General features: G+C 48.8%; 1 protein-coding gene across 10 annotated transcripts; it reads right to left on the bottom strand.

Annotated features, from left to right (window-relative positions):
* Positions 1-367: 367 nt before the first annotated feature.
* Rpap1 (RNA polymerase II associated protein 1) lies at positions 368-21,868 on the bottom strand. 10 transcript variants are annotated; one of them, NM_001033999.3, is made up of 26 exons: positions 21,789-21,868; positions 21,540-21,650; positions 18,618-18,874; positions 17,959-18,107; positions 17,639-17,728; positions 15,228-15,348; positions 13,582-13,803; positions 11,889-12,092; positions 10,560-10,675; positions 10,224-10,322; positions 9,388-9,489; positions 9,041-9,208; positions 8,627-8,809; positions 8,381-8,515; positions 7,905-8,075; positions 7,281-7,438; positions 6,762-6,917; positions 6,414-6,615; positions 5,522-5,631; positions 5,088-5,283; positions 4,746-4,898; positions 4,402-4,544; positions 2,942-3,698; positions 1,149-1,325; positions 957-1,016; positions 368-857 (listed from the first exon to the last, which is right to left on the bottom strand). In NM_001033999.3, exons 3-26 carry the CDS (start codon positions 18,796-18,798, stop codon positions 708-710), a joined length of 4,203 nt encoding a protein of 1,400 aa, NP_001029171.1. In that variant the 5' UTR covers positions 18,799-18,874; positions 21,540-21,650; positions 21,789-21,868; the 3' UTR covers positions 368-707. The 10 variants fall into 10 exon arrangements, 5 of the variants coding, with proteins under 5 accessions (NP_001029171.1, NP_001420309.1, XP_087508126.1 ...); NM_001433380.1 differs by having other exon boundaries at positions 21,769-21,868; XR_015682905.1 differs by having other exon boundaries at positions 372-857; positions 5,088-5,167; positions 5,570-5,631.
* Between the last annotated feature and the right edge of the window lie 253 nt (positions 21,869-22,121).

Raw genomic sequence — 22,121 nt, forward strand, 5'->3', positions numbered from 1 at the left:
ACACAGATGAACACACAGTAGTTAAGGACACTGCCTGCTCTTCCAGAGGTCCTGAGTTCAATTCCCAGCAACCACATGGTGGCTCACAACCATCTATACTGGAGTCTGATGCTCTCCTCTGGCAGCAGGATGGAGCAGTCATATACATAAAAAAAAGCCCACTGAGAGTGTAGGAGAATGTACCAGGCTAACATTTGGGTTCCCCGACACCAGCCCTTCCAGGAGCACCCACTCTAGGAGCACTCTCACTGTCACAGACTCTCGGTCACAGACTACCATTCCCAGATGGGGACTGTTTAACTCCCACCTCTTTCCTTGAGATAATCCACCCTTGCTACCAACTCTGAACGAGACAAAACAGTCCAGATCAGTAAGACTAGAAAAGAATTTTATTTCAGGGCGTAGCACAGCAATCACACACCCTGACCTGGTAAAGATGGGAGGTGGTGAGAAGAGCTGTGCTCAGACTGTCCTGGGCCACCGCAGGGGAAACATTGAAGTCACTCCTAGCACAGCCCTCAGAGCTCCCAGGTCCTGAGCTGCAGTATCATAATGTAATATGAGTTCCTTCTGTTCTAAAAGAAGAGGCTCGATGTGCTCACAGGAAGGAAGGCAAGCTTGTGTTTCTCTCATGATGTGCACCGGGAAGCCTCAGGAGAATGAATCTTTAGCTCATCTTTAGTTCATCTTTAGCTGGGGCAAGTGCCCTATGTCTTGAATCCTCCGTTCTGGAGCACCTCTGTGGGCAGCGTCTGAAGGTACTGCTGCCTCAGGCGAGGTAACTGGGGATACAGTTCAAAGCCTTCTGGGAGGCTGGAGTTGGGGAGTTTATAGTGAAGGAGATGCTGCCGCAGATCCTGTGGAGGGCAAAACCCATGAAGTGAGTGGTGAGAGTTTGTTGAGGTTTGGTTCCTTAAACCCCTGTATCTTTCCCTTCCCAATACCCACAGTTCTACCTTGTCTGCCAGTAGCCACACCTTCTGCAGCATACTCCTTCGGGCAGCCTTCACCTCATCCTGGGAGCGTAAGAGGGAGATATGGCATTAAGCCGAGGATTGGTAGCCACCACTGGCCTCACTAACCCTCAGCCCAACCCCAAGTGGCCCACCAGCTCCCTCCGTCCCTCTGAAGATAGATTGGTGACTTACTGAGCTCTTTGGGTCCTGGCAGAAGACGAAACTATTGACATGAGCCACAGCTACAGTGTAGAGGACGGGGCACCAACGTGCATGGAGTGCACCAGTAACCAGGGCCCGGAAGTAGAGCTGAAGGAGAGCCAGGCTGTCTTCAGCAGGCTCTGTGTAGCACTCCAGAGGCACAGGCAGCTGTGACAGAGGGAACAATATGCTGAGGGCCAAGCTGGAAATGTCCACCAGTAGCAGCATGTGTCTGTTGGTCACATGTAAGCAAATCACAGGGCAGACATCAAGTCCTAGAAAGACCTCCTTCTTAGTACATGGATGAAGGGTGGAGGGCAAAGACTGGTGCTGGGCACAGCCTACAGCCTGAGCTCCTTCCTAGGATGCATGAAGCCCTGGGTCCCATTTCCAGCACACACACAAAGTATTGATTTCTTACAAGTATTTAAGGATGCCGAATGCTTGTGATGTAAGGTTAAATGAAAAATTCATTATGCAGTAATTCCAATTTTATAAAAATATAAAAGTATACAAAAGAGACTAGAAAAAATATAAATAAAGACAATTATTACTGAGCTGGGAGTGGAAGCATGTGTCTATCATTCCTGAACACATACACAAGGCTAGGGCAGGGAAATTGCAAGGGAGCGTCCAGCCTGGCTTACATAGGAAGACACCGTCTCAAAACCCTTTTCTTTCTTGAGACAGGGTCTCTTTATATAGCTCTGGCCCTGAACTTCTACATGAACTAGGCTGTCCTCAGACTCGCAGAGATTCAACTGCCTTTGTGTCCCAAGTGCTGGGATTAAATGTGTGTACCACTATACCTGGCTCTAAAATGTTTTTAAATAAAAAAAATATTATGGGTACCTATTACATTTTTAGATATTTTTGTTTTAATTGTGTGTGTTATATGCACACCTGAGTGCAAGTATCCCATCAAATGTGAAGCTCAGATCAGCTAGCAAGCTCTATCATCCGAGCTACAATCCTTAGCACGCTGATGACAGTGTTCGATCTCACCCTAGACTAGAACTCTGTATAGCCCAGGCTGTCCTTAAACTTCAATCCTCCTGCCTCAGCTAAGAGACTAGGGTTATAGGCCTGTGTTACCAGGCCTGGTTTTCTTTACAACATGTGAGCTGACTCTTTAGCCTGACCATTCTTTAGGGCTTTGCTTCATAGCCTTTTTGTAGTAAGCACTTTACAGAAACCTTTTAAGAGCCAAATTCTCCACAAACTTCCAGGGGTTGGTGAACAACACTGAGTCAACCTCTCCTCCATAGCATTTTCTCCTTCAGAGAAGTCCACTCTGATCTTTTAAAAAACTCTCTGAATTCTGACTTAACACACCAAGAATCTGAGTGATTAACAACTATGGTTTTGTTTTTCGGTCTTAGCATATCTTCATCTAGACTGTAGGAGTTCACAAGCAGAAACCAAACCTTCTTAATAACATGAACCCTGCTGTAGTGGTGATACACGCCTTTAATCCCAACACTCAGGAGACAGAGGCAGGATCTCTGTGAGTTTCAGGCCAGCCTGGTCTCCAGAGCAAGTTCCAGGATAGGCAAGCTACAAAGAGAAACCCTGTCTTGAAAAAAATCAATGATGATGATGATGATGATATGAACACCTACTCTCTGCCAGTTTCCATGATAAAAGTCCTTCTATTCCCTGCATCTTGATACTTTCAAAGAGGTAATGAGGTAATGATGCCACTGAAGCTCCACACTGCTCCAGACTGCCCCTAATGTCCAGTGCAAGGGTCCTAGGCAGGCCTGGATAGGCTGAGAACGTACCTGAGCCAGAGGCAGGCCAAGTGCTCGCAATACTCCCACATGCTCCCCAAAGAGGGCAAGGCGCAAGGTGACACTGAACCGGCGCTGCAGAGGAAGGAGGACCAGAGCCCCAAACAAGTGGTCTCCAAATGAGACGGCCTCAAAGTGGTCTAAGAAGCTGGCATAGAGGTCAGGAAAGGAGGTCAGGCCAGGGAGGGGGCAGTCCAGCTTGAGGTTTGGCAAGACTTGGGGCTGACAGAGCCGAGCTAAAAGAGCAGCCACTAGACGTTGTATGGGAGTCTCTCGAAAAAGCTCGCTATCCACCAGGTACACACACATGAGACGTGCCAGGCGGGCAGCAGGGGGCACAGCCCAGAGGGCCTCAGGGCGCCAGCTCTCCAGAACTAGCACCCACTGTAGGACCCGCATGGTGATGCCTACAGTGTCAGCAGCAGGCAGCCCAGAGGGAGTATCTGAAGCTCGGTGGTAGAGATGGATCAGCGGCTGGAAGGGCCAGTCAGTGGGCAGCAGTGGCTCCTTAGGTACAGGCAGCAGCAGACTTGAGACTCGCGGCAGCTCTCCACGGTACAACGCTTGGGAGGTCAGCAGACTGGCTCGAGCTGGTGAACAATGGGCCAGGTAGCAGCTGCGGATGCTGGGGAGATCCTGGCAAGCTTGAACTAGGAGAGCCCCTCGTCTACAGTGAGGGTCCCCACTGTTCCCTAAGGACAGCCCATCAGAGAAGTCAGCTGCCTCTGGACCACCTGAAGCATTTTCCCTGTAACATGATACAAAAGCCAAAACTAAGGGCTAGAATCACAGCATCCAGACAGTGTCCCAGATCTAGGGTTTCTAAGTTTAGTCCTGTGCCTTTCTGCTCCCCTGACAGCCGTTCACACCACAATGCTGCATGGCATTTAGGAGATGGCTCAGAAGGAAAGTTTATGGAAATTTGTATGCTTTCATTTTCTAGCTGTGCTGGGGTCAAGGTGTCACCTTTCCTATTTATTTACTTGTTTATTCATTTACTTAAAATCTACCATTTGTCTATTCATCATTTATCTATCATCTATCTCTATCCATCTATCTATATCTATATGTCAATATCTACATCTGTCTATATTGTTTTGAGGTAATCTCATGTAGTCCGGCTGACCTCTTGAGTGCTACGATAAAGGGTGTGCATCAGTGAACCAGGTCCCTACTTTGAATTAGAGCCTCACACATGCCAAGCAGGTGCTTTACTGTTCAACTACATCCCTAGCTTAGCTTATGTGACATTTTTTAGCCACTGTTATACTGTGGAGACTTATCGTTCTCAGGTGGGGGGACGGTGAATAACCTAACCTCATCTTCACTTTACTGAGGGAATAACGAATTAATTATAACATGTGAAGCTTGAGACTAAAACCTAGGTTTTGTTAAGAGTTCAGCAGCATCCAAAGTCCCAAGCCCCTGAAGCCTGAAGTGCCTGGACTTACGGCAGGAACCCCAGCCGGAACACACAGCTCAGCAGCAGCTCGTGGGCGAGGAATTCACTTCCAGGCAGCAGCCGGCTCAGCAGGACCAGGGCCATAACATGATGGAGGGCAGTGCTGGCAGCTGGCTCTGGCTGCGATGTTGCCTAGGGAGGAGGCAGGGCGGGCACTATTAGGCAGGGAGGCAGCATGGAGGACCGAAGCAGAGGGCATGAGGAAATGACAGAGAGATGGAGGACATGAACCAGGGAACATGGACTACAGCACAGGGGCAGTACAAACAGCACAGGTGGCAGAGAGGCAGGAGGGACCGCAGGGTGGGGCTGGCTCTGCAGAGAGGGACCCACCGCTTTCTGGGCTAGGGAAAGCACCAGGTACTGTAGGTGGTACTCATGGCGCAGGGCCCAGGCAGAGAAGGGTGTGAGCTGTGGCGCAGGTGCAGGAGCCACACACTGGAGAAAGTAGTTCTGGAGTCCTGGGGCAGTCAACACAACAGCCAGCTGAGGGAACAAGTTTGTTCAGATCTGGAAATTGACACTGATGGGTTCTGGGGCTCCCCAGACTGTTGCCCGCTCCTAACCACTCAGAAAAATGAGGCCTCCCTTCTCCCTCTTTCCTACCCCTGCTATTTGTCCCCACGCCTGGCCTATAAATGGACACCTGAGGCTTACCTGTCACCTGAGGCTTACCTGTCTGCAAAGCCCCTTGTGGATCTGGCCCAGAGTGTTGATAAGAGAGAGGAGGGCAGTGAGGAATGGGAAGGGTGAGGCTGAGCCAGCCACACTGAGAGGGGGACAGCCTCCTGCACAGCCTAGTGACACGAGGCTGGGGAGAGCTTCAGGGGTGGAAGCACAGGACAGCGGATTGCAGAGCGGGGAGCAGTCCCTGTGGGGAGAATATAGATGCTGAGGGGACCCTGATCTGGTGAGTGCAAGCCAGGATGTGGCTGTGCAGACCAGTGTTCATGTTCCTCAGAGTACCAAGGGTTGCTCCTGTTGGGAATTTGGGTTTCCTCAGGCTCCTAAAAGCCATGTCCTGGGATGGATTGGGGAGACAGACCCATGAGCCCCTCAGGAGAATGGTCTCCATCCCACACTCCCCCAGCTGCCATCACAGATCATACCTTAAGGAATCCCACATCCTGCCCAAAGGAGGCTGGCTCAGCAGTGGCAGCAAGAATTCATCCAAAAAGCGTTCCATGTCCTGAAGCCAATCCTCTGGGCACAAGCCTGACTGGAGGGCCAAGGTGTTCATTGAGCTGAAGGGCTAAAATACCCATTTTCCTAGCCCTATATATCTGGACCAGTCCCACCACATTACAGGTCTCAAATAAATCTGTTTGGAAGCTTCCACAGCCAGATCTTTCTTAAGGGGAGACAGCCCTGAGTTTGCTCTAGTACACATCTCGGATGCATGAGAGGGCAGACAAAAGCTGAGCTGATGCTCATCAACATGGGTCTCGGAAGCTCCCCTGGGAAACAGAAGTGGGAAGGGATGGGTAGAGTGGAAAGGTGAAGGTCGTACCTGTCAGTAGGAAAGAAACTGTCTGGCATGTGTGGCTCTGGAATTCCACACAGGACAGCCATATTTACACCCAAAGCCACACAAAGGGAGAGGTAGAAAAGGAACCAACAGGGGCTGGAAAGATGGCTCAGGGGTTAAGAGCACTGACTGCTCTTCCAGAGATCCTGAGTTCAATTCCCAGCAATCACATGGTGACTCACAACCATCTGTAATGAGATCTGATGCCCTCTTCTTTTTTTTTTTTTTTTTTTTTCTTTTTTCGGAGCTGGGGACTGAACCCAGGGCCTTACTCTTGCTAGGCTCTACCACTTACTCAGTGCTCTACCACTGAGCTAAATCCCCAACCCCCTGATGCCCTCTTCTAGTGTGTCTGAAGACAGCTCCCTGGGGAAAACAACTGGCCCATATAAAAAAGGGAGGTGGAGAACCTATAGAGAAGAAACAGGAGGAAGTGTGTAGGATCCAGATGAAGGCAGGCAGGCTGCACTCACCTGCTGGCTCCAGGTCTGATAGTAAGCACCCAAGAACAGAAGGCAGGCACTAGGCACCGGACCCAGGGCATTCCACACATCAGGTCTGCGCAGAAACTTTAGGGTCTGCTTTAGACATGGCTCAACCAGTGGCTTGAGTCCAGATACATGTGTCCAGGTGATTGAGGAAGGGATGGCCACCACACAGGACTCGACAGAGCCACTGCAGGAGTGTCAAAGGGGGCAAAGGTAAGCATCTGGCCATACTCCCTAAACTCCAGCCACCTCCCCCTCTCCCTGTGGAGGAGCACCCCTCTGTCCTGGGGTGGCTGCAGTGCACACCTGCTGACAGGCTTGGAGCTGGCTTACCTGGTGGCCTCAGGCTGTGTGCTAGCTGCCAGGGTCAGCTGGGTGAGCAGAGTGAGCAGAGAGGCCATCCGCTGCATGGACAGGGGCTGCAGGGGATGAGTGCTGAGCTCTGGAGGCAGTGTCTGCAGGGCCCGCATGAGCACTGGGTACAGCTCCCTGGGGAAAACAACTGGCCTTCACTATGCAGAGAGGCATGATCAGGGCACAAAGCACAGTTCTGTCAGGAGCTTCAACCTGGTCAAAAAGGAGCAGGAGGGAGACAGCCCAGGACAAAGACACTTGTGCAAGGCTAGGTCCTGCAAACCTTCTAAGTTACTGCATACTTGGGAACTGACCTCTGACTTCCCCAATATCCTAACGCTATTGACAGAGAATGCTGTTGGCCCACTCTTCCCTAGTGACTCCACACCGGACAGAAATCCCCTCATCATGCTCGGGGTCTTGAGCAAAGGATGTAGTGCAGAACTCACACTCAGAACAGCAGGGCCCTAGAGAAGCCTATCTCTTGCTTTTCCTCACCTGTAAAGGTCACCACCCTGGCCATAGGAGGCAGCCACGGCCCAGAGACGGAAGGCCTCAGTTGTCAGGATCTCTGCTTCTTCGAATGGCAAGGCCAGGTCACGTGGTGCTTCAGCTATGAATCGGCACAGTCGGCTCCTGACATCAAAGCTGCTTAGCTGGAGATAAGAAGGTAAGGGCGTCAGGGTCATCCAGCTAGTACTGGGTCTCTTGGAAACGGGCTCAAGCTGCCCTATTCTAAGTCTTTGTGACGCCACAGGGCCTATAGCTCTGGGCAGAGTTGAAAGAGCATTGGCCCCCTCTTTCAGCCTTTGTCCTTAGCATTTATTTGGGGCCATAAGTGCTCACTTGTCAGACATATGGAAATCAGAGGGAACTCCAGGAGCCACTTCCTCCTCCTTCCATGTGGGTTCCAGAGACTAAACTTGGGTCACCAGCTTGGCAGCAGGCGCCTCTGCCTGTGGAGCGTCTCACCAGCCAGTGCTCTTCCCTTCTCTTTAGATAGTGCTTGCTGGGCACTTCTCTGCTTGGCTATAGGTGATGTGCACCTGTCTGCAGGCAGCAGCTCTGGACAGGCTACGGTCAGGGAGCCCACACCATGTCAGGAGGCCAGGGTAGGCTTACCAGTCGGGCAGCGATATTCCTCCCAGCTGAGGCCAGGACCCTGAGTAGTTTCATGGCAGCAGCACAAGGCACTTTATATAGACTGGGAGCAGGCCCCACCCCTATAGGGGACCAACTGGTCGGCAAGAACTCCCGAACTATGGTCTCCATCAGCCGAGGACACTCCAGGACCTGCGGGAGATAGGAGGAAAGGGAAACAGAGATAAGGTCCATCATCTGGACACAGGCCACGGGCTTATGCCTATCGTCTTGGTACTCAGGAAGCTGAGGAAGGGTTTCTGCGGTCTCAGGCCTGACTAAGCGATACAGCAAGCTCTCAACCAGCTTGAGCTATAATGAAACCCTATCTTAAAACAGCAGCAGCAACAAAAACAACAGTAACAAAAACCATAAAATAAATCAACAAGAAGAGTCCACGGGGGGGAGGGGGGGCGCTGGCTGGCTCTGTCCATTCGTTGCCCTCCTTCTCTGCTCACCCTCATGGCTGACTCCAGGGAATGCCGGGCCAGGCGTATAAGCACAGCCAGGATGTCAAGGACCACAGAGGGCCCTGGGCAGGTCACCTCCAGCACATAGCGGAACCGAGGCAGCAGGTTGGTAGCCAGAAGACCCTAGGACTCAGAAAGAAACCCATTGCCACATAAGGGGGTTACCCAGTCTTGGTGACCTCTCCTGCTCATCAAACCTGGAGGTCAAGGACAGGAATGCAGAGTGCCCTCTACCTTGATGACATCATGTCTGGCCAGGTCGGGTGGAGGGCGGCTTCCTTCCTCAGGGGTCTTTCGATTCACCTTTTCTTTTGTGAGTTCTTCGTCCTCATCTTCATCCTCTTTATCGTCGTGGCTGGGCATCATAGGGAACACTGAAGCTCCATGATACCAAGAGAAGGTGCTGTCAAGGAGCTCCTTCCAGAGGAGGGGTGAGAAAGAAGAAATGGTTCTGGGCAAAGCAAAATCATCTTTCCCCAACACAGAGCAGCAGGGAGCCAAGGCTCTTGGGCTTGTGTCCTTTGAAAGTGGCTGATACCTGCCACCCTATTCTCCACTCTGCCTGCAAAGCCTTAGCAAAAGGCACGCCCAGAACGCAGAGCAGAGAGAGCCCTGTAGCCTCTGAACCCATTCCTATCCCTGACATACCTCATCTCCAGGAGCAACCAGCAGAGCACGAAGAGCTCGGACAGCTGCTGCAATGACGCTGTCTATCCTGTCATCCAGAGAGAAGCGCAGCAGGAAGAGGAAGCCAGCATCCAAGAGGAGGCGCAAGACACTGCCCACTAGACGGTCCCCAAACTCACCAGCCTGGGCCTTGGGTACAGGAGGATGACACTTTGTTGAAGATGCAGAACTTGGATAGAACTGTTGCTGACCCATCACCCTGTTTTTGCCCCATTCCTAGTCTGACCCACAGTAAGGAGGAAAAGGCTAAGATCACAGGATGAAGGATGGGGTATGGCTAGGTAGGACCAGGCCAGCAGTCCACTTACCCTGCCGACGATGTGGGACAACACATGCAATGCCAGTGCTCTCTGCTGGGATACCTGGCTACGGGTCAGGTGGAACAGCTCCTGTAGAGAGTACCCTGCTCTCTGGTGCAGGGACAAAGAGTCAGAAGGAATCAAGACACAGGACAGTGTCTTCTAAATACCCAGGAAAGTACCAAGGGGAAGGCAAGATAAACAAGTGACACCTAGTCATGGCTCCCCTTGGAACCTCAAGCTAATGAAAAATATAGTCCATGCACAGAGCAATGGCACCCACCATAAAGCAGAGGCGGATATAGTAGCTGATGTTTAATTTCTAATCAGAGGACAGGCATGGAAAGGGAATCTGCTCTCAGTGGATGGGTACAGCTTTAATGGTCCAGCATGGAATAAAGGTATGGACATTCTTTGGAGTGAGCCATGCTAGGCTGTGAAAATGGGGATTCCATGTGGAAGCATTAGCAGAGTGGTCCAGAGGAGTCAAGGAGGCGGAGCTTGAGGTCTATGGACTGTCCTGCCAAGCTGAAGAACTAGGACCAATAAGGTGAGCAAAGGAGGACTAGGAAACTTCCCAAGGTAAGGGAGGGCTTGAGTTAGGAAATCAGGATGGCAGCCTATGAGGAGGGAATGCTCTGAGGGAAAGCATGCAAAGCCCGGCTGTTACAACAGGGTAGGGTGCAGTAGTAGGAGCATCCTGTCTCTAAGAAACAGAGTGACAGCAAGGCCACGAGCTGGGGCAGGACACACAGGGCAAAGGCAACTGACCAGGGATCCTATTTTTGCACAGTTGCTAATCATTTGCTAAGAGTCTCCAGTTTTCCTTGGATCCCATGCCTTACCTCTGCCTCTTCTCCGTGGTGGTGCAGGCCCAGATGTGTGGGCAGATCCACATCAGGCTCCAGGAGCTCTCCCTGAAGGCTGAATCGAGCCTGCATTCTCTAAGACAAAGAAAGAGCTATGCTGGGAGCTGCATCAGTTTCTCCACACTCAATCGCCTTTAATCTCCAGCCTTTTAGGATTAGTCTGGGCTCTACCTCTGACTGGAAATAGGGCTCCTGTGGCCTATAGGGCCAGGTGGGGTGACAGGAGAGAAGCTGAGAGCAAACAAGAACTATTTCTCAGGCCCCAGTTCTGGGCAGAAAAAGAGCAACTCCATCCCACATGTTCCCCCTCACCTCCTGTGTCTGCTGCCGCCGGAGCGGTGGCAGGTCCTGGGTCCAGTGGAGCTTCTCCAGCTCTACGGTGTCCATATGGAGCCATTCTTTGTTGGGGGTCATGGGGAGCTTCAGTGCTGGGGAGGCAGAAGCATAGGGTTCCTCAAGGAGCTCAGCCTACTGGAGAAAGCAGCTGCCTCAGGCCTTCTGCACTGAACCTAGCAGCTCCTACCCTCAGCTAGGGCTAAATGGTATGGCTTGGCACCCCTGACAACTGGATGAATGTCTCAACTATAGCGACATAGCTGGTCCTGGCTCCAGCCCCATGCCGACTCCAAAGACTTGTTCTAAGGAGAAGAGAAGAAAAGGAAGAAGTGACAGAAAAGGAATATGGGACACCAAATGCCAAGGAAAGTACAGCAGTACCCTCTGGTGCAGCCCTCTGAAGGAGTAAGGGAAGGGAGACAAAGAAGGGGAGGCAGCTATGCTGCTGCAGTGGGGCAGGGTACAGAACACCTCTACCATCTCCTCCTTCGGCCTCACCCCCACCCCACCCCCACTCAACCTGCCTGGCTGGCCCAGCAGTGCTGGCCCAGCAGTCCTTCAGGAGCAGAGGTTCCGGGCTGTCATAATTCAATTTCCTCTTTTGTTAATCTCTAATGAAATAATCTTGTCTCTGGGAGATAAGTGCTTCCACTGGCCTCTGCTCCTGGTCTGGCAAGTCCCGAGTCCTACACTGGAAATGTCTCCCTTTTCCTGGCTCTACCATGCCTCCAAAACACTGACAGAAAGGGGATGAAACAAGTGCAAAGGCAGGAAGTTGGTCTGCCTTGGGAGGGAGCCTCAGTCACACTTTGCTACCCATTCAGATGTCGGGAGTAGGGATAACAAGACAAAAAAACAGATGTGCAGAAAGACATGCGCCAGCAAATTAGGACCATCTGAGCCAATTTAAAGACACTAATGAAGATGAACATTCCATATCCAAGGGAGGGGAGCATCTCCCCATCAGCAGGCCATGGCCAAGGACACTTTTTCCCACCCTTTTTCTTTTTTAACATTTACTTATTTTGTGTATGAGAAGTGCGTGTGTGCGCATACACTACGGCATGTGTGGAAGCTGTTTTTCTCTTTCACCATGAAGGTTCCAAGGATCTACCTCAGGTTGTCAGGCTTGGTAGCAAGCACACTCCCGCTTTGTAGCCTGTGATATGCAGATATTAGGCTGGCCTCCAACTGACAGAGATCCGCCTGACTCTGCCTATCAAGGATGCTGGAATTAGAAGCATGCACCACCACACTGGGCTATTTTTTCCTCTCTGACGAAATGATGGTGCCTGTTCTCCAAACCTGGGGTTCTTGGCTGCAGCTTGTCCTCCAACTTGTCCTCCAGCTTGTCCCTGGTCCCAGACTCCCCGGTACATGTTGACATGATGGGCTCTTCTTTACTGACAGGAACTGAGGGCCTTTCTGGGTTCTGCTCCTTGGTGGCTTTTGTTTCTGTTTGCTCCCGGGTATGGTTATGAGCTCTCAAGAAGGCAACCAAGCTGGGGTCTAGGAGTAATGGTGGAGAGAGGGTAAGAAGCCAGGGTAGGTCTTGAGACTCCTCCTCATTTGAGACCTGCTGGAAGATTCCCACCTCGGGTGCTAAGGTCAAGGCAAACTACTTCCAGGTCCTGGCTCAGGCCCCTGCACTCTCCTGCCAGTCCACGCCTGTGTAGCACCTGGGGCCTGACTATCGCCACAGCCCCTGCTCTCCACAGTCCTCTGGCTGGGTTCCTATGCTGGAATCTGCTTGCCGCCAGGTCAGATGTGGGAGAAACAAGTGGATGTTGGCTAGAGTCAAAGGACAGTACCTAGCCAAACAACTTCTTTCTTTTCTCTCAGTCTGTACATACATTTACTAAAACCTGAATATACAGCACACAATCGGTCTGCATACGATGTGGAACAAGACTGAGAGGAAGATCCTGTATGCATCACTGCAGTCACACTAGAAGGTGAAGGACAGAGGGTAGAGCACAGCTGTGATAAAGCATGGTGTGACTGCACCAGGAACTTCGGTAGGACATAATGGAGCAGGTGGTTAGACCAGTCGGAAGCACCAGACCCAGTCTGTAGCACTGGATGTACAAGACATGGCCTAGGGTTCTGGGTTTCAACTGTAGCACTCCTCCCATCAATCCATTCTATATTCCTTATCAGCTATGTGACTGGTGGAGAATTTCTCTTAAATTTCTGAGCCTCATTTTTATTTTTCGAGGGTTGTTTGTTTTTTGTTTTAAGTTACTACTAAGGATACGGGGAGGTAGTATGTGTACATATGGAGGTCTCAGTACAACTTAGTGGAATCAGTTCTCGCCCACCTTTTCATGGTCAAAAGGCTTGCTCAGGGAGCCCTTCACCCACTGAGCTATATCATCAGCTTCAAGTTTTACTTTTGAAGAAGGGTCCCAGAGTCCGGCTAGCCTCAAACTAGCCATACAGCTGAGCAGGAACTCTGGTTTGATTCTACTTCCAAGTGCTGGGATTAGAGACATGTACCACTCCAAGTAGCAGAGCCTGCTTTGTTTGTTCATTCATTCATTAGCAAAATGAACTTAATACCATCTCTCTCCCAAGAGTAGGAGGATAGTTTAAGGACAAAGAAATGTATGGAAGTATTAGCATATAGTTCATTAATCTCCAATGCCAGTAAATAAGTAAATACTACAAATATGTCTGCCCTGCAATTACTTGTACAGGATCTCTGCTTCTCCTCAACTCCTTAAGGGCTAGAGGTATGATTAGTGGTAGGGCACTGGCCTAGAATATGTAAGGACATGAGTTCAATCCCAGCTACCACAACAGTCAAACACACACACACACACACACTCACACACACACACACACACTCTCACACACACACACACACACACACACACACGCACACACACACACACACACACACAGAGCATAAAGCCTAGCATTCGCAGTAGGCCTTCCCCAACAAGTGGCAGCCCCTGCTTATCTTGGCCCCAGCAGGAAGACCTAACATCCATACCAAGTTGAGCCAGTAACTGCTGCTGCTCCTTCAGGATCTCCTCAGGATCCATGGCTTGTAGTCTTGCTACATTCTCTTCATGGATGGTCTGGACCTCCTGCACAGCCGCCTGGCTCCTGAGCCCCTTTCCTGTGATTAGATTTGGTCTGTGGAAGCTATGGCTCCTCCCAGGAAGCTGGCTGCCTCTGTCCTTAGAGGAGGGTGTCTCACAGGGCACGGCACCTGAAAGAAGTGCACAATCAGTTTTATCCCTCTGCTCTCCTGGCTATACCTACACCCTCTGGCCTCTTCAATAAGGCAACTAGCCCTAGGGACCAGTGATGGCCCTGGAACTTCCCTGGCCACAGAATAGAAACCACACAGCATTCCAGGTGTTCTGGGGAGGCAAGATGGTCACTTCTCATTTATTCTTCTCTTAAGATTTATATGGGAGAGCTGGAGAGATGGCTCAGTGGTTATGACCACCTGTTGTTCTTGCAGAGGACTGGGTTCTATTTCCAGCACCCACATGGTAACTTACAGCCCTCTATAATTCCCAGAGCACTAGGCATGCATGCAAGCAAAACACTCACTGGTATATAACAATAAAAAAAAACCCAAAAAACTTCACACCCTCTACCAGACATTTCTAACCTCTCCTCTTCTTTCATTAAAAAGTCTTGCTATGGGCTGGAGAGATGGCTCAGAGGTTAAGAGCACTGACTGAGTTCCAAAGGTCCTGAGTTTAATTCCCAGCACCCACATGGTGACTCACAACCATCCAAATGCCATTTCCAGGGGATCCAGTGCACTTTTCTGATCTCGGAGAGTACCAAGCACGCCCGGGATAGCACATAGGCCAAATACAAGCAATCATAAAGTAAAACTAAAGAAATCCAAATATAATTTTTATATTTATTAATATTTTGAGTTTCTTTCCTTCTTCCTGTCTTTCTTTTTTTCTTTCAGTTTTTTATTTTGTTTTTGAGACAGGATTCCTGTGTAGCCTTGGCTGTCCTGGAACTCACTCTGTATATAGACCAGGTTGGCCTCGAACCATCAGAAACTCTCTTGCCTCTGCCTCCCAAGTGCTGGGATTAAAGGCATATGCCACCACTGCCCACCAAAAAAGTTTTTAAAGGAAGAAAGACTGAATAAGTAATTGTGCATTTGAGTGGCTAGGGACGTAGCTCTGTTGCTGGCGTGCCGGTCTCCGCTAGGACACAGGAAGCTCTGGTTTGGACCATACCCATATGACCTGACACGGTCACACGTCTGTATCTCTAGCAGTCCAGAGGTGGAGGCAGGAGAGTCACAATTTTAAAATCTTCTTTCAGGGCTGGAGAGATGGCTCAGTGGTTAAGAGCATTGGCTGCTCTTCCAGAGGTCCTGAGTTCAATTCCCAGCAACAACATGGTGGCTCACAACCATCTGTAATGGGATCTGATGCCCTCTTCTGGTGTGTCTGAAGACAGCAACAGTGTACTCACAAATATAAAATAAATCTTTAAAAAAAAAATCATCCTTCGTTATACAGGGAGTTCGAGGCCAGACTGGTATACGTTAATTGACTTTGCCCCACTCTACCACACTAAAAAGAGAATACATTTATAACATTTATAGTCCAGATGACTGAGCGCCATCATTGTCAGTCGGGCAGCACTCACCCTCTGGTGCATCTGGGCTGGGGACAACTTGCTCAGCTGATGGTGCCCTGTTGTCTGACACCCTCCTTGCTGCAATCTCTTGGGCAAAGATGCTCCTTTTACTAGATGCTGCTGGTTTCACCTACAGAGCAAAGAGAAAAAACCAAGTTACCAATTTTTTTTTGTTGTTGTTCTTTTTTTTTCGGAGCTGGGGACTGAACCCAGGGCCTTGCGCTTCCTAGGCAAGCGCTCTACCACTGAGCTAAATCCCCAACCCTTTTTTTTTTTTTAATATTTATTTATTTATTATGTACATCATACAGCTTTCTGTCTGCATGTGTGCCTACAGGCCAGAAGATGACCCCAGATCTCATTATAGATGGTTGTGAGCCACCATGTAGTTGCTGGGAATTGAACTCAGGACCTTTGGAAGAGCAGTCAGTGCTCTTAACCGCTGAGCCAACTCTCCAGCCCCTACCAATTTTAATTACCTGTTCTGCCTTAGCTCCTTAAACCAAGGATCTGGAGCAGAGAAAAGAAACTTTCTCACAGAAAGTAGGGCTTCTGGGATATCGTGGTACCCAGTTAAAATCAGCACTCTGAAGAAATAAGAGGAGTTCAATCAAGACACCCTGTGCTACACAGCAAGTTTGAAGGCTGCAATGAGAAATGAGACCTTGTCTGGAAAAACAAAAACCAAAAAACCCAAAAAACAACAACAATGTTCCCTTCCCACATGTTGGAAGGGAAGAACTGACTCCTACAGGTTTTCTTCTGATTTCCATGCCTAGGCCTGAACACATTTACACACACACACACACACACACACACACACACACACACACACACACACACACAAGTATATGTATCTGTTCTGTAAACAAGAAGATCTGATTTGAATCCCCATAACCCATGTAAAACTGGGTACAATTAGCATGTGACTGTAATCTCAATATGCCTAAAGCGAGATAGAAGACAGACAAAAAAATCCCTGGAAATTCAAAGGCCATTGAAGGCTGGATGTGGTAATATATGCCTTTAATCCTAGCATTTAGGGGGCAGAGGCAGGAGGATCTCTGTAGTGCCTGGACAATCTGGTTTACACAATGAGTTCTAGGACTCCCAGGGCTACAGAGAGAGACCCTGTCTCACAAAGTAAAAGCCACCTTAGTCCAACACACAAAGCTGGAATACCAAAGACAAGCTATTTTAAAGAAGATAGCAGGCAGGAAGGACACATAAGGGGCTTCTCTGACTGCCAGAACAAACATACACAAACTCATGTACACACATCATACACACATACACATACACACCCAAAGAAGAAAGTAGGACTTGAACTGTGGGTAGAACTCAGGATGCATTGCTTAACCAGGTCAGAAAGTACTGGATTCAATTACCAGCAATGCAAAGAGACAAAAAAAATAAAATAAAATAAAAAATTCTATCACTTGGGAAGGCTGAGGCAAAAAGACATTTCTGTGAGTATGAGGCCTGCTTCCTACTGAGACAATTTCAAAAATAAAAAGTGTGTGTGTGTGTGTGGCAGGGGTAGGGGGAGTACAGACAGACAGTTCAGTGGTTAGAAGCATTTGCTTTGCTGCTCTTGCAGAGAACTTGAGTTCAACTCCTAGTTCCCACGAAGTGACTCACAACCATTCATTAACTTCAGTCCCAGGGAATCAGAAGGCCTCTTCAGATCTCCACGAGCACCAAGCATGCACGTCATGGCATACACACATGCAAGTTGAAACACTTACACAGAAAAACAAAATGTCTAAAGAGAGGTCTCAAGAGATGGCTACTTGCTGTTCTTCCAGAGGACCTAATAAATTCAATTCGCAGCACTCTCCTCAGGCAGCTCGCAAGCCCCTGTAACTCAAGCTCCAGAGGCTCCCTTTCCAGCCTCTGTGGGTACCATGCCCACATGCACATACCCACACATAGATACTTATACATGGCTTTCTTAGAGAAAACAAAGGACCTGTTCTTCATTGCCCAGACTAACTTCCTAGGGACGATGCGCTCTGAGAGCCCCTCATTCCCTAAGCACCATCTGTGTTGGATAGTTTTGTGACAACTTGACATAAGCTAGAGTCACCCAAAAGGAGGTCCAGCTCCAAGGCAGTTTCCTAGTTAGTGACTGACAGCGAGGGCCCAGCCCATTGTGAGAGGTGCCACTCTGGGCTGGTGGTCTTGGAATGTATAAGTAAGCAGGCTGAGCAAGCCATGAGGAGCAAGCCAGTAAGCAGTATTCCTCCATGGCCTCTGTATCAGCTCCTGCCTCCAGGTTCCTGACCTGTTTGGGTTCCTATCCTGAGGAAAGTGTAATTGAAATAAAGCCTTTCTTTCCCAAGTTTTTTCTGGTCATGGTGTTTTATGCAGTAATAGAAACCCAATCTGAGACTCCACCTAAGGGAACTCCTGCTTACCTGTCTCTCCTGAGAGCGGTGGAACACAGGGGGGAAAGCCACACCACTGGGCACAGGCAGAGTCACAGTAACTGAACTTGTATCCCGTTCCTGTGGCAGCAAAACACAAAGTGATGAAGATGTATAGGCTTCTCCAGGCTGAACCCTATTCCAGTGGCCTCCATGACCTTCATTCCAGGGGTTCATGAGCCCATGTTGAATCTAGTCTAGGTGGTTCTAACCTAGCCCCAACCTGACTGTGGAGTGTTTAAAGTCTACCTTTCTGCAGCACCTTCCACTCCTAGCCCTTTTCTCCCCCACTCAGCCGGGCTGACACGTACAACAATCTTAGACAAAACAGCAGTGATGTGCTCATCGTGTCTGTTCAGCCTCTCCTCAGGGTCTTCATCGTGAGGCAGGGGGCGGCCAGGGCTTGGTCTAGCTCTCTTGGAAGGAGCAGGAAGCAGAGCCGGGGGCAAATCTGGGAGACCTGAAAGAGAAAAAATGCAGAGAGTGAGATACTCACACTTTCCTGAGGAACTTTCAGGATTGCGGGCAGAAAAAGAATAAAAGACTGCAGCTCTGGGCCCTGGCTTCAGCTGTGATATCTTGGATATGATATATAATATATGATATATAACCTCTCTGAACCTCAATTTCTTCATCTGTATGAGGAGGCTGCAGAGCTGGGCTGCACATCTGGTACCCCAGTGTTCATAAGATCGTCACAAATTCAAAGTCAGCTTGTGTTCAACAGTGAATTCCAAACAAGCTAGAGTCACAGGGAGAGAGAGACCCTTTCTCTCTCTCTCTCTCTCTCTCTCTCTCTCTCTCCCTCTCTCTCTCTCTTTCTCTCTCACACACGAACAAAAGCAATAAAAATAAAACAAAATTTCAGCAACAGAGGTTACATTTGGAACAGAATTCAGCCACCTCAGCATAAAAGTGGGATCCCCCAGGCTGACCCCCTCTCCTCATGCCCATGCTCGAAAGCACTCACTGTCCAGCATCACCACATCCCGATGGTCCTGTGGGGGGAGCTGGTCTGGATGCGCATCACCACGCCTCCTACTCCCTTTCACCAGCTGCACCGCTGGAGCTGCACCAGCCTCGAGGAACTGACTTTGGAAGCGCAGTAGGTCCACCTCAGACTCTCCAGGCTTCGGTCTGGACAACATCATGACCCTGGAGCTGTGAACTGTGGATGACTCCTTCCAGTACTGCGTTGTTGGTGAAGAGAATTCCTCTCATTCACTCCTAAGAGCAACAACACAGCCTTTATAACTGAACACTGGTTGTCTTAATCTTTTCCATGAGTTGATGTGAGCTCACTCTTCATTGGCATTTCTTTTTCCCTCTCTGACGATCAATCTAGTAAAATTATTTATAGCCAAGGCAAGGGTGGTTGCACATCCAAGAAGGTAAAGAGTTCAGGTTATCCTTGGCTATACTAAGTTTAAAGCCAGCCTGAGATACATGAAACCCTTTGTCAAAAAACAAATACGAGTGGGGCATGATGGCACACACCTTTAATCCCAGCACTGGGGAGGCAAAGGCAGGTAGATCTCTGTGAGTTTGAGGCCAGCCTGGTGTACCTAGTGAATTCCAGGACAGCCAAGGCTACATAGTGAGACCCTGTCTCAGAAAAATGAAACACACACACACGCAACAACTAAGTATTGCCAATTTAGGTTGTTTACAATCTGTGGATGACAAAACTCTAAAATTTTTCTCAAATTAAATGATATTGGTAGCAACCCTGTTATATACAAAAAAGCCACTGAATTGTAAGTACACTTTCAAAAAGGTAAATTTACCAGGCATGGTGGCACATGCCTTTAGGGAGGCAAAGGCTAATGGATCTCTGTGAATTTGAGGCTAGTTTGGTCTACAAAGGCCCAATCACAGAAAATAAATGATTAAATCAACAGGGATTCAATGGTTCAACCAATAAAGACATTTGCTGCCAAGACTGAACTCAGTCCCCAACTCACATGGTGCAAAGAGACACCAAGTCCAGCAAGCTGTCCACTGACCTCCACAAGCACAGTGTGGTATGTGTGCCGCCCTCCACAAAATAAACAAGTAATGTAATAAAAATAAAATGTAAATACACGGGCTGGAGAGATGGCCCAAAGAGTTAAGCACTCTGACTGCTCTTCCAGAGGTCCTGAGTTCAATTCCAAGCAACCACATGGTAGCTCACAACCATCTGTAATGGGATCCGATGCCCTCTTCTGGTGTGTCTGAAGACAGCTACAGCGTACTCACACACATTAAATAAATAAATCTTAAAAAAAGAAAGAAAGAAAGAAAGAAAGAAAGAAAGAAGGAAAACATTCCTAACACAAGGGCCAAAGGAGGCAGATAAGGAATAGTACCAAAAGTCAACTGTGATTGGCTATGCCTGTAACCAACTCTAAGCACTCAGGAGGTTAAAGGATTGAGAGCCCCCAAAAAATCAAGAACAAAGTTACCATTAAAAAGCTTTTTGAGAGTCTGCTTTGGGCAGAGGTGTGCAGAAAAGGTTATGAGTGTTCAGGGCTGTAATCAGCACGCAGGCAGCTGAGGCAGAAAACCAGCCCCCAAGGCTACACAGTTAGCTCCAGGTGTAGGGGTGTGTGTGTGTGTGTGTGTGTGTGTGTGTGTGTGTGTGTGTGTGTTTAGGTGGTCAAGTGTGTATGTAGGTCAGTGGCAGAGTGCTTGCCTAGCATTCGTAAGACCTTGGTTTCTTTTGGAACCTAACTAAAACATTAAGGCCTAGGTAGCTGTTAGCTGGTTAGCCTGCTGTTGTTAGGGAACTTTCTCATATGTTTCTGTTTCTAGAAACTTTCTAATGTCAAGATTGATTACATATTGTTATGTTCTGTGCCCTTGGAAACCAATCATGACAGAAGTCAGTAGAACTGTTTTGTATAGTTACCAACAGTAAGCTTGGACCTGAATCAACCAATCACCCAACAGAACTTCCTGCACCTGTGTATAAGTTTTTATGGTATAAGACCCTCCTGGGCAGGACCCCAACATAAGAGAGATACTTGCACCAACATAAGAAGCTATTTGGAATAAGACTTCCATCTTGAGTAGTGGTCAAGTAAAGTTTAAGTCCCCGAGATCTCCATGGGAACTGAACTCTATTTGGCAGAAAGAGACATATACCTGCGTACTTGAAACCTGGTTGGCAAGTTAAGACACATGAATGTTAGACAAAGATAAGGCAAGTCACCACAGTTGAATACCCCAACCAATGGGAACATTACATGTGTGTAACAAAAACATGTCCCAAGGAAAGCCTCCATCCCAAAATCCTGACTGCTGAAATAACCTTAAACAGATGCTTGTGGATTTGGGGCTTGAAAACCCTGTAGGATCTTAATTCGGGGATATGGTTCAGTTCCCAAATCTGTCTGACTGAGATCAGTGTGAGGCGATTCCCAGCAGTTTCATTGCCCAGTAAAAACACACACAAACACGAGGCTGTTATGGGTTAACAGAAGCATTAGAAATCTAAGTCCGAAATCGAATACTAGCTCTACTACTTACGAGTGTAAAATCAGGCAAATTATTTAAACTATTCCAAATTCTGTTTCAAGACTGTAAAATGCACAAGGCTGAGCTTAGCATTTGGGAAGTGGAGGTAGGAGAATAAGGTGTTTCAATTTAACCTGGGACACAGGAAACCTTTATAAATAACAGCAAAATATTATTGCATGCAGCGTGCCTACCACAGTACCTGTTATATAAATAAACTTCAGTGAATGAAACAGCAAGTCCCATGCTACATGAAGCAAATGTACTCCCCCACAAACTCCAGGGAGTCTGTGGGGGGATTTGTCTAAAATCAATTAGTGCTAAAAGTTACACCTTGAATTATAATAAGGATAATTCCTACAGATTAACTCTAAAGCGAAGGAAGACTAACATTGGATTTGCTGGATTTTGGAATAGCCTCTTACACCGCAGCCTATTGGCCACACGACCTGTCCGGAGACTGCGCCGAAGGATCTAGTTAAGCATCCTGGATCGCCAGCGTCTGTAACCAAGAGACAGCTCGTGAGGCTCGAAATGAAGAACTGTACCCGAGGTCTATGGAACACAAGCTACTTTTATGCAAAGACTCTCAAGAAGGTTATGATAAAGTAACCAGACACCTTGCTTCTGGGTTCTCCACCTGAGTAACTTGAAGCGGGTCCCTGCAAACAGCAACCTACTCGAACAAGACCGGCCTGGGCGCCGCCATCTTAGCCGTGCGGAGCGGCACTTCCGCCGCCGCTAGAGTTCAGCTTCCGCTGGGCAGCCCCTCCTGCCGCGCGTTGGCTCTCCCAGGAGTTCGTAAGTTCCTGCTCAGTGCTCTATGTCTGAACCCAAAGCAGCGAACCCTACGGCATCTAATCTTTACACAGACTCTTGGAACACACGCGTTCGGTGTACTGCAGAACTTGGCCTTTCCACACTCACAGCACGGCAGAGGCAAAAACGGACACAAACGTTCTGCACTCAACAC

This window comes from Rattus norvegicus, chromosome 3 (assembly GCF_021556685.1).
Source record: "Rattus norvegicus strain SHRSP/BbbUtx chromosome 3, alternate assembly SHRSP_T2T, whole genome shotgun sequence".
Classification (NCBI taxonomy): Eukaryota; Metazoa; Chordata; class Mammalia; order Rodentia; family Muridae; genus Rattus; species Rattus norvegicus.

Excerpts from the sequence above, each read along its gene's own strand:
- Rpap1 (NM_001033999.3), bottom strand. The coding sequence starts at position 18,798 with ATGATGTTGTCCAGACCGAAGCCTGGAGAGTCTGAGGTGGACCTACTG. Across the intron at positions 17,729-17,958 it reads CTGTTTTGTCTAAGATTGTT|GAACGGGATACAAGTTCAGT; the intron begins GTACGTGTCAGC and ends TTGCTGCCACAG. Across the intron at positions 3,699-4,401 it reads TTCCGGCTGGGGTTCCTGCC|GGAAAATGCTTCAGGTGGTC; the intron begins GTAAGTCCAGGC and ends ATCATGTTACAG.